At 48.7% G+C, this 11,438-nt stretch overlaps 1 protein-coding gene across 10 annotated transcripts in view; it reads left to right on the top strand.

The window, feature by feature from the left end:
- The window catches only part of LOC107391474 (membrane-associated guanylate kinase, WW and PDZ domain-containing protein 2), a 53,990-nt gene continuing 42,552 nt past the window's right edge, over positions 1 to 11,438 (top strand). For 3 of the 10 annotated variants that reach the window (XM_054746243.2, XM_054746242.2, XM_070544954.1), the window contains exons 1-7: positions 5,021 to 5,905; positions 8,186 to 8,237; positions 8,307 to 8,550; positions 8,631 to 8,747; positions 8,894 to 9,013; positions 9,619 to 9,792; positions 9,906 to 10,089. In XM_054746243.2, the coding sequence (XP_054602218.2) occupies positions 5,862 to 5,905; positions 8,186 to 8,237; positions 8,307 to 8,550; positions 8,631 to 8,747; positions 8,894 to 9,013; positions 9,619 to 9,792; positions 9,906 to 10,089 (935 nt within the window). In that variant the 5' untranslated portion in view covers positions 5,021 to 5,861. Of the gene's footprint in view, positions 381 to 743; positions 1,032 to 2,680; positions 2,825 to 5,020; positions 8,113 to 8,136; positions 8,238 to 8,306; positions 8,551 to 8,630; positions 8,748 to 8,893; positions 9,014 to 9,618; positions 9,793 to 9,905; positions 10,090 to 11,438 lie in introns of those variants that run through there. The other 7 variants (XM_070544952.1, XM_054746246.2, XM_070544951.1 and 4 more) reach the window with 7 other exon arrangements.

The following is an 11,438-nucleotide window of genomic DNA, read 5'->3' as shown; positions in this document are numbered from 1 at the left end:
CTCTTGCATAAAAATGTTTCTTCTTCTACATTTGACTTGTCCCTAGGCAGATCTAACATGAACAAATACCAGATGAAATGTATTTCTGGTCTTACTCAATTATAGCACAGATCTATATCTGTCTAAATTACATTTCAGATCTCAAAAAGGAGATTTATTATTTATCATCATTAGGAACAACCACAAATGTCCAAAAGGTGTGTTTGCACAAGTGATTTCATTTTTAAATTTTCTGTATTTTAGATATCCACAATGTTCCGTTTAGCGGTGAGGAACGTACCTGTAACCCAACGGATGGGTCGAGTTGTTGCACCTGGAAACAAAGTCCAGTCTGGCTGTTAAATGTTAAACCGGTTAATAGAAAAAGGAAAGGTAACTGGGTAAGTTTGAAATATTTACTGTCTTGTAGAGACTGCAGAAACGAAGGTACTGACGGGTGCATTCTTGGGTAAAACGGCTTGCCATACCCACGCCATTCACACTTGTTTCTGCAGCCTATTCTGGAACATGAAGTCACATCATCTTCAATTATGTAGTCACACACACACACACACACACACACACACACACACACACACACACACACACACACACACACTGAAGTCAGCTCATCACCCTGAATACCCTCCTCATCATCGCTTAGGCTCCGCCCAGAGGAATGGAGCTCTCTGCTGCCACTTCACACACACACACACACACACACACACACACACACACACACACACACACACACACACACACACACACACACACACACACACACACACACACACACACAGTTGTAAAATTGCTGCTCTACCTGCAGACATCACGCGCGCACGAGTGTTTCAGAAAAAGAATTCCACTCGTAGATACAGGCGCGCGCATGCGTCCGTGTGGTCTTCCACCTTTCAGTTTAGCATTTTTTCACCTGCAGTGGACAATCGCACACGGACGCACGCGCAAGCACGCCGCAGCAGCGCGCGGCTGAAGCAAAGGGAGGATCGATATACAGGCGCGCATCCGGACCGCACGCGGCAGCAAATATGAAGGTAACGCAGAGCTTTGTTTATTTGTTTTTTTGTTGTTGTTATCCTTTCTCTTGGGTGGCACGAGGCACCGTGTGTCGCGCGCACTTCTCCTGCGGGTGGAAACGACTCCGTCAGCAGATTTCCTTCCGACACATGCAGCTCACAGCCTGGGCTGCAGGGATAGCGGAGGGTCGGTCACCTCCCCCATCACCAGAACCGCGCGCGCGTGTCACCATGTTAAAGTAACATTGTGAGAGTGCAGCTGCGTGTGTCTCCATAGTGTGTCCAGCAGCTGGATGTGCGCGCGAGCTCTTTGTCTGCTGTGACCGATTGTCATGAGTGACAGCAAGAGTAAGAGGAGGAGGAGGAGACCACAAGAGGAGGTGATGAGGTGTAGTAGGAGGTCATGGAGAGGAGAGGGGCGGTGCGTTCAGGGTACTGCTTCCTGTCTCTGCTAAGCTGGTGAAAAGGTGAACCCACCTGAGCTATGGTCACGTGACGCTGACATAAACAGGTGATGTGTGGTGGTGTCCGTGAGTGAAACAGCTGATCAGATGGCCAGGTGACTCAAACCTGGTGATCTCTGATTAACTAACTACAGGCGTCTCAGCTCCGATCCATTCTACCAACAACATGTCAGACACCCGAAGTCCCTTCAGCCACAGGACAGGGGCTGGTCTCCTGGTTCTGATGGGATCGACTCCTGGTTCTGATGGGACCGATTCCTGGTTCTGATGGGATCGACTCATGGTTCTGATGGGACCGACTCCTGGTTCTGATGGGACCGACTCCTGGTTCTGGTACTGACTCATGGTTCTGGTGGGACTGACTCATGGTTCTGGTGGGACCGACTCCTGGTTCTGAAGGGACCGACTCCTGGTTCTGATGGGACCGACTCCTGGTTCTGGTGGGACCGACTCCTGGTTCTGATGGGACCGACTCCTGGTTCTGGTACTGACTCATGGTTCTGGTGGGACTGACTCATGGTTCTGGTGGGACCGACTCCTGGTTCTGAAGGGACCGACTCCTGGTTCTGATGGGACCGACTCCTGGTTCTGGTACTGACTCATGGTTCTGGTGGGACTGACTCATGGTTCTGGTGGGACCGACTCCTGGTTCTGAAGGGACCGACTCCTGGTTCTGAAGGGACCGATTCCTGGTTCTGATGGGACCGACTCATGGTTCTGATGGGACCGACTCATGGTTCTGATGGGACCGACTCCTGGTTCTGGTACTGACTCATGGTTCTGGTGGGACTGACTCATGGTTCTGGTGGGACCGACTCCTGGTTCTGAAGGGACCGACTCCTGGTTCTGATGGGACCGACTCCTGGTTCTGGTACTGACTCATGGTTCTGGTGGGACTGACTCATGGTTCTGGTGGGACCGATTCCTGGTTCTGATGGGACCGACTCATGGTTCTGATGGGACCGACTCATGGTTCTGATGGGACCGACTCATGGTTCTGATGGGACAGACTCCTGGTTCTGATGGGACCGACTCATGGTTCTGGTGGGACTGACTCATGGTTCTGGTGGTTTTTTCTTTGACTGTAACCCTCCACATGACCCAAAGACCTAAAGCTGGCTAGAGTCAAGGTCAAAGGTCAAAAAGTCTCATCCCTGCTCTGGACCTTGGGACGTGTCTAATCTCTGATTTCATCTATTTCAGATCCCTTCAGCAGTGGTTGCTGTGCAGTCAGCTGATTCTTACTTCCTGTTTACACTCGTTTCCCATCAGCTGTGTCCCTCTGCTGCTTTTACTGATCTGTGTTGCTGATCCGGGATCAGCCTGAGGCCGTAAAGCGTCTATCAGGTCAGAGATTTTACTCGGCATTCATTTTTTGGTACTCTCACGACCTTTAACCTCTGGACATGGGTGGAGGAAACACTTTCTCCCGTCTCCATGCATGCTGATGACATCATCAGTGCGTGTCAGCTGAGCGTCTGCAGATTCAGGCCGACAGCTGCTGTCGGAAACATTCAGCATCTACGGAGAGAAACTAACAATATCCCGAGTGAGCTGTGACCTTTGACCCCCTCCTTTCAGACTGGTTCTGTTAGAACCTGAAGCGAGCATTTCTGTATTCCTCTGGTGCCGACAGGAGCAGAACACCTCTCTGGTCGTTTGCAGTTGGTCAGAAATATGTAACGTCAGGTGGGTCGGAATAGAATAGAATAGAATAGAATAGAATAGAATGGCCTTTATTGTCATTGTACAGGGCACAACAAAATTGGAGTCACTTTCTTTGGTTCAAAATGTAAAATAATAGAAAACATAACACAGAAATAATATGAATGTCAAATCAACAGTAAGGTGTACAAACATACACAGAGTAGCAGCATGAGCTAGGTTCTGTGCAGGTCATATCTCTCCTGTCTTAGCTTCCATTGGCTGCCTGTTAAACCCAGATTTGATGTTAAGATCCTCCTTCTCACATATAAAGCTCTTAATAATCAAGCTCCATCATACATCAGTGGCCTGATTGTTCCATACGTTCCTAACCGAGCACTTCGCTCTCAGACTGCAGGTTTACTGGTGGGTCCCAGAATATCTAAAATTAGGATAGGAGGCAGATCTTTTAGCTATCAGGCTCCTCTCCTGTGGAACCAGCTCCCAGCTTAAAGCTTGGTTTATGCTTGACGCATTGACTTTCCGCTTGGTGATGCGGCTCGTGGATGGAACGCGCTTCACAACTTGCAGCGTTTATGGTTCACGCGGCTTGTCTCTGTGGTGAGCCGATATTCTCCCAAACTGTAGGGGGCAGCATGGAGCTCTACGGCATGCATCCACCACTACACCATAGTAGAAGTAGAAATTACTGTTTACAACATGGCATTCCAGCATTTTTAACAGCGTCCTCGTCTTTTCCGACAGTGCGAGCTATTTCTCTCCAAGAATTATTAACAACATGTTGATCACGGTGATCTCTGAGAGCTGAATCATACAAATGTCTGTATTTACGAACCTCTGCCATGCTAGTTCTTGCCGGTCCGCCATGTTTTTCCACGTCCGACCATCCGCGTGGTTAGAAAATGCCCTAGGTGCGCGGTGCTGAAATTTTGGGCTGTGCGGAGGCGCGGTGGAGGGGCGTGGTTGTTAAAATGACGCAATTTCGCCGCGCGGAGCCATGCGAACCTCGCGGACGCGTCAAGCATAAACCAACCATAAACCAACCTTTAGTCCGTGAGGCAGACACCTTGTCTACTTTCAAGACTAGGCTTAAAACATTTTTATGTGATAGGGTCTATGGTTAAAATCTGACGTTAGCCTAAATCTGGCCAAGTGGGGGAGTAGAGGGAGGTGGAGTGTGTGTGTGTGTGTGTGTGTGTGCGTGTGCGTGTGTGTGTGTGTGTGTGTGTGTGTGTCTGCTCTGTCTTCTCCATCCCCAGTGAGTCGTGGAGGATGGCTGCTTATACTGAACCAGCCTCCTCTGGAGATTTCTTCCTGTTAAAAGGGAGTTTTCCTCTCCACTGTCGCTGCATGCTTGCTTAGTATGAGGATCGCTGTAAAGACTCTGACACGAGTCAGTGACTCGATGCAACCCGCTGGGTTCCTTATATAGGAAACTTGTTACTGATTGGCTTAATGACCTGACCTGTATTGGGATGTTTACTGTGTGAAGGTCCGTGAGACGACTCTGGTCGTGATTTGGCGCTTTATAAATAAACTTGAATTGAATTGTACCGTCCGCCTGACGGCAACGGGTCAAACAGATGGTTACTGGGGTGAGAATGGTCCTTGAAGATATTGCCTGCTCTACTGAGGTAACAGGAGTTGGCAATGTCCTGTAGGCTGGGCCGAGAGCAGCCAGTGATCTTCTGGGCTGTCCTGGTGAGCCTCCACACAGTCCTCGTGAAGGTAGAGTGGGGCCGGGCCCGCTCTGCCTTCCTGAAGTCCAAGATAAGTTCTTTAGTTTTGTGGTGTTTAGTTGGAGGTTGTTTACTGAACACCGTGCAGTCAGTCTGTTGACCTCATCTCTGTGGTCCGACTGACCCCCCCCCCCCCACCCCCCTCCTTGAGATGAGTCCAACTGTTCCACTCCAAAGGGACACTCTGGGACTGCTCCTTATTTCACTTTCCATCAATCCTGATTGGAGATTGAAGGTTGAAGATGTTAGTGAAGACTCCAGTCAGTTGGTCAGCACATGCTCTGAGAACCTTTCCACGTATTCCACCAGGCGCCTGCCGCCTTCCTGGGATTCACGGACCTCAGAACACATCTCACTCGATGCTCCTGAAGCCTCAGTGTGCCGGTGCCGGGGGCGGGTGGAAGTGGTGTTACAGCTGATGGCCTGGTTGTCTCAAAGTGGGCAAAGAATCTGATTAGGTCCTCAGGTGGGTCTTCGTGTCCTTACAGGACCAGGAAGTGACTGACCACCATAAAACCTGCTGAATCTGGTCCCGCAGAACCAGGATCACAAAGATCAGAGGCTTCCTTTGGTTCCTGTTTGTTAAAATATGGAACGTTTTCAGAACATCTGATCCATCTATCTGTCTGTTCCTCCACCCCCTCACTTGTTTCCTTTTTAGGAAACCCCATGCTTCCTTGTTTCCTTTCCTTGCTGACAGCGTCACCTCCTAACGTCACCTTTGGTTTTCTGATGTTTACGTTGAAACTTCCAGTTACAGACCAATGAGAGGAAGGCATGTTTCTGTTAGCCACTCCTTAAACACACACACACACACACACACACACACACACACACACACACACACACACACACACACACACACACACACACACACACACACACACACACACACACACACACACACTGAACTCTGACCAGCCTTATCTTAGGGCGAGTGACTCCAGCAGAGAGAGAAAGTAGAACAGGAAGTGAAAGCCATGACAGCTGAACACACACCGACACAACAGCTTCACCCACAGAGGTAACACACACACACACACACACACACACACACCCCTAGAGGGGGGCTAAGTCGTTTCCTCAGGGGTAGACAAGAAAACTTTACCATTCCCGACGTTCCAGACACATTAAGGATCAGGGAATCTCCAGCTTCTCGAAGCCCTGATGAGGACCAGAGTCAGGTCTTGAAACGGTGAGAAGATCAGAGTCAGACCGACCGAGACCTTTTCCATCACTTCTTGCTGCTGCTGGACCTTATTCCTCAAAGTGAAGCTCCTCCATTGGCAGGCTGAGGTTCTTGAAGTTCTTGGGGATGTAGAAGACGTTTTTGTCCCACCGCCCTCATGGTGGCTCTGACAGATCAGAACTAGCTTCACCTCCAGACCTGACACCAGTCTGCTCCTTCAGCAGGACTGGGACACGTTGGTTTAAACATGGCTCTCGGATCAGGACGTACATGGTTTGTGATAGTCTAGGTCAGTGGTTCCCAACCCTGGTCCTCGGGGACCACTGTCCTCCATGTTTACCATGTTGTCCTTTCAGACACCAGCGTGTCTCTGCTGCCACACACCTGTCTTAAACGAGAGGTTAACCAGTATCTGCAGCACTTGATGGCCTCCTTAGGAGCCAGTGTAAATCAGCTGTGCTGAAGCAGAGACATGGAAAACATGGAGGACAAAGGTCCCTGAGGACCAGGGCTGGGAAACACCGGTCTAGGTCCAAACCAGGTTTTCTGTGAGGAAGCAGTTCTGCAGCTGAAGTGACCTTCACACCAGGTTGGTGATGATGTCCTATTTGAAGGTGTTGTGTGTTCACCTCTGATGTTTGGCTCCATCCAGTTTCCTCCTCCTGGTGGGACTCCATGTGCTGCTGGACTTGGGAAGTTCTGTTCCCAGATTTGCTGAGGTCCCCTGAAATGCGTTGGTCCCAGCGATGAATTGGATCCCCTCATTTGGTCTCGTCTCGTCTGGGACTCCTCGGTCCGACAGAACCCTGCTGGCGGTTTTGATCATATGTTACAGTAGAGCATTGGGAGGAGGCCATTTGTGGCCTCTTCTCCGTAGGTTAGACCTCCTCATGTTCTCCTTACTCCTTCTTCACTAACAGAGCTCCTCTTCCGCTCCTTGGTGGCCTTACCTCTTGATTATCTGCTCTGACCTCCTCTGTAGTGAACTTCAATGGCTACTCCTAAGAGATGACATCATGAAACTAGATGTGGTCAGTACCGATTGTCTACCTGGACCCAGTACTCCATCCTGAACTTTCACAGGATGACAGTGGGTAGGTCTTTGGACAGGAACAGAACCATCAGAACCAGGAGACCAGCCTGTGTGAGGACCGGGCTTTTTTTTTTCTCTGGGTCAGGTGGGTCCTGATCACTGGGATATATATTAGGTGGTATCCCATCCTACAGGTGTTTCTCCTCATTCCTCTCCCTCAGGAAACGCCGGTTATGTTCATAACCTAACGTTCTGGTCCAGAACATCTCAGACGTTCTGCAGAATGAAGCAGGTCCGGTTCACAAGTCTCTGATTGCAAATGTTGTTGTTTGCTTCCTCGTTGATTTCCTTTGCATACGTTCATCTATATTTAAGATACAGACGTGTGTGTGTGTGTGTGTGTGTGTGTCAGAAACTTCCTGCTGGCTGCCACCATCTGCTGTTCTGACTCGAGGCAGCAAGGAGAGGAGCTGCTATGGCGCAGGAAGCCGATGGAGCATTTTCCGTTGCTAAGAGACCAAACAGCGTTCTGATGAAGGGTCAGGAGGAGCAGAAAATCCCCGTCAGGGTTGTTTAGAGGAGTAAGAGACGGAACTCATCAAACCCTGAATTGGTTGTTCGTTTGAACTAGTTCCTCGTGTTCAGTCTGTCAGAGTCGTTAAACAAAGGCAAGCATCTGAACAGAAGATCTAGGAGCAGCTGAGCGGTGTGGGTCCACCTCCAGCTGAGAGGGTCTGTCAGCAGAACCGGTTAATGCTTTTATAAAGTTCAGAAACTGCTCTGATTTGGTACCACGGGTGTAAAATCCACCAGAAGGGTTTGCCCAGACTTCTCATGCACCTGACTCCAGACTACAGGTGTGTGGCAGAACCTTCTGTTAGTTCATGAAAACCTTTTCTAGCATCTTTACGCCAAACTGGATCCATTTTTCTGGGTCACCTAGTTAGGAAATGGTTCTAAACCAGAACTGGAGCCGCCTGATGGACAGCTGAGTCAGAACATGTTCCAGGTGTGTTTACCTGTTTCTCATCAGCTGGATCTGAGTGGTCTGATGTGATACTTGTCACCGTTCCTGGTTGCAGCTCCACCACCATGTCTAAAGCTACAGTGAAGAAGCTGCACTGGCGCTCCAAGGTAAGAAGACCTGGAACACCTGAAGTCAGAGCAAACCTTCCTGTCTGACCACCTTCATGTCGTCTACAGGTACAGGAGAGCTTCGTTCCGCTGGGTGGAGCCAATGGCTCAGGTGAGCTGGGCCTGGCCGTCGGAGGCGGAGCTGACTACGGCGAGTTTCCCTTTGTCACAGCAGCTTCTGGGGGCGGAGCCACAGTGAGTGACATCATCTTGGAGATTGGAGGGACTCCTGTGTTGGGGATGACTCTTGGTGATGTCAGAGGAGTCCTGAACTCCTGTCCTCATCCAATCAGAATCAAGACTGTCTCACCAGGTAAGATCTGACAGGTGGGCTCCAGAAACACCTGAGTTCCAGCTGCTGGAGTGACATCACCATCTGTCTGTGTGCTCCAGGCTCGTCTCTGTGTAAGGACCTGAGGTTGTACCTCAGCAAGTGTTTCACTCCAGGATGCATGGACAGCCAGCTGCAGCAGCTCATCAGGGAGAACCTGTACCTGCGCGCCGTGCCGTGTAAGACGCACCTGGGAGCCACACCGCCCAGTTTCACTCTGATGCTTCGCCACACATAAAGTCCTGTTTCCAGCCAGGACCCACCTGTGCTGTGCCTGTCCAATCGCATGGCACCGCTCTCTGACATCCCCGTATCCTTCCTGTAGGCACAACCAGGCAGCCGCGGGACGGGGAGATTTCAGGTGTCGACTACAACTTTGTGTCTGTCGAGGAGTTTTTCTCTCTGGAGGAATCTGGAGCCTTACTGGAGAGTGGAAAGTTCAAAGGTACGAAAACAAACGCACCCTCGTAGTTCACAAGGATTCACACCTGTCCAGTTATGGTGCTAAACACTCCTCATCTTACCTGTAGCTAACGCTAACGGTACCTCCTGGTTCCAACTGCACTTCTTTAATATTGAAACCAGTGATTCCAGATCAGCTGAAAAAATAACCACTGACCTGGAATCAGTGGAAATAACTCACCTCCACCTTGCTCCTCCCAGTAAGACCATCAGCCAACCAGAAGCATGTTTTTTATGATCAGTCGAGCTGTAGCATCATCCGGAAGCACCGCGTAGGGACCCGGGACTCAGGACCAGGTTACCCAGACCTGTACCAGACTCCGGCGCATGGTGGAGGAGTTTTCCGAGACTCTTGATCTGGGCTCACATTTATTTCCTTCTGTGATGTCATCTCCGCCTTGTGGTGTGGATGGGACAGTGTCTTTATTAGAGTTGGTGTATTCGTGGTTCTGATGGGATCCCAGAACCTTCTGAACCTCCTCTTAACAAAAACAACATCACAAATAACAAGGAAAACAGCAAAGAAGTAAAAAAAAAAAACACGAGAAAAGTAACAAACCCTCAAAACCCAACTCTGTCTCATCATAGGAAACTATTACGGGACGCCCCGCCCCGTCCACATCAGTCCAGAGAGTCCACCAATCACCTATCAGGAACATCGCAACCTGCTGAGGAACTTCAAGACCAGGAGCAAGTCTCTGAGTAACCTGGAAAAAGCTGTGGAGGAAGGAGACAACAGCGAGGAGGACGGGGGCCTGTCCGGTACGAGGGGTGAACAGCTCAGTGATCATCCCTGTGATGGTTCAAAGTGCTTCATAAAAACAGCTGATGAAGGTGATGATGAGTGTTTGAGGAATAAAAATACCGTCTTCCAGCAGGTTCAGCAGGAGCGCCGCCCACTACTCTGCCTCTCGGCCAATTGTGGGAATCGTCAGCTGGAAATCGGGAGGCGATAGAGAATGGGGGAAGAAGAAGAAGAGGAGGAGGAGGAGGAGGAACCCAGCTGCCTGACAACTGGGAGCTGGCCTACAGCGACTCAGGAAAGCCCTACTACATCGAGTGAGAAAAGCCACACATCATTAATCATTGAAGTTGTTGCTGGAGACTGGTTTATCCAGGACACGGCGACCCTGAGAGGAATCAGGACTTCTTCTCTTGTAGCTGAAAATGCTTCACCTTTTATCCAAAAGGCTCCTTCAGTTCTGATCCTGGGTCAGACTTCATGACTTATTAGTCATTGTAGATAAATACACATTAATTAAAGTTTAAATCAGACGAGTCAGTGACCTGCCTTCCACCATCGGGTCTTTTATCACAGATGATCTCATCCACCCGTCCCGCATGACTAATGCACCTAATTACTCACTCGGACCTTATAAGCCCAGAAGCTCTTCCAGCGATGGGAGAAGAAGTCCAGTTGCCTTTATTTGATGTTTTCCTTTAAGGAGAATCCTAAACATAACGGTCGGTGTGATGAAGCAGTTAGATTTAGGTAGGAGCAGCCATGAACGCTAAAATGGCCGTTAGACGTTGGTAAACCTGGTTTACCCATGTTTGGTTTATAAATCTCAGAATAGTATTAATAAAGATGATGATGATGATGGTGATGAAGATAATGTTGGTGATGATGATGATTGTGATGGTGATGATGGTAGTGATAAAGATGATGAAGGCAGTGATGAAGATAATGTTGGTGATCATTATGGAAAAGATGATGTGATGTGATGATGATGATGGTGATGAAGATAATGTTGGTGATGATGATGATGGTGATGAAGACAATGTTAGTGATGATGATGATTGTGATGGTGATGATGGTGGTGATGAAGATAATGTTGGTGATGATGATGATTGTGATGAAGACAATGTTAGTGATGATGATGATGATGATGGTGATGAAGATAATGTTGGTGATGATGATGATGGTGATGAAGATAATGTTGGTGATGATGATGATGGTGATGAAGACAATGTTAGTGATGATGATGATTGTGATGGTGATGATGGTAGTGATAAAGATGATGAAGGTAGTGATGATGATGGTGATGAAGATAATGTTGGTGATGATGATGATGGTGATGAAGATAATGTTGGTGATGATGATGATGGTGATGAAGATAATGTTAGTGATGATGATGATGGTGATGAAGATAATGTTGGTGATGATGATGATTGTGATGGTGATGATGGTGGTGATGAAGATAATGTTGGTGATGATGATGATGGTGATGAAGATAATGTTAGTGATGATGATGATGGTGATGAAGATAATGTTGGTGATGATGATGATTGTGATGGTGATGATGGTGGTGATGAAGATAATGTTGGTGATGATGATGATTGTGATGATGGTAGTGTTAAAGATGATGAAGGCAGTGATGATGATGGTGATGAAGATAATGTTGGTG

The sequence above is a fragment of the Nothobranchius furzeri genome, chromosome 15 (assembly GCF_043380555.1).
Source record: "Nothobranchius furzeri strain GRZ-AD chromosome 15, NfurGRZ-RIMD1, whole genome shotgun sequence".
In the NCBI taxonomy this organism is placed as follows: domain Eukaryota; kingdom Metazoa; phylum Chordata; class Actinopteri; order Cyprinodontiformes; family Nothobranchiidae; genus Nothobranchius; species Nothobranchius furzeri.
The sequence above is the reverse complement of the archived record's forward strand: the minus strand, read 5'-3'. Positions and strand labels throughout refer to the sequence as shown.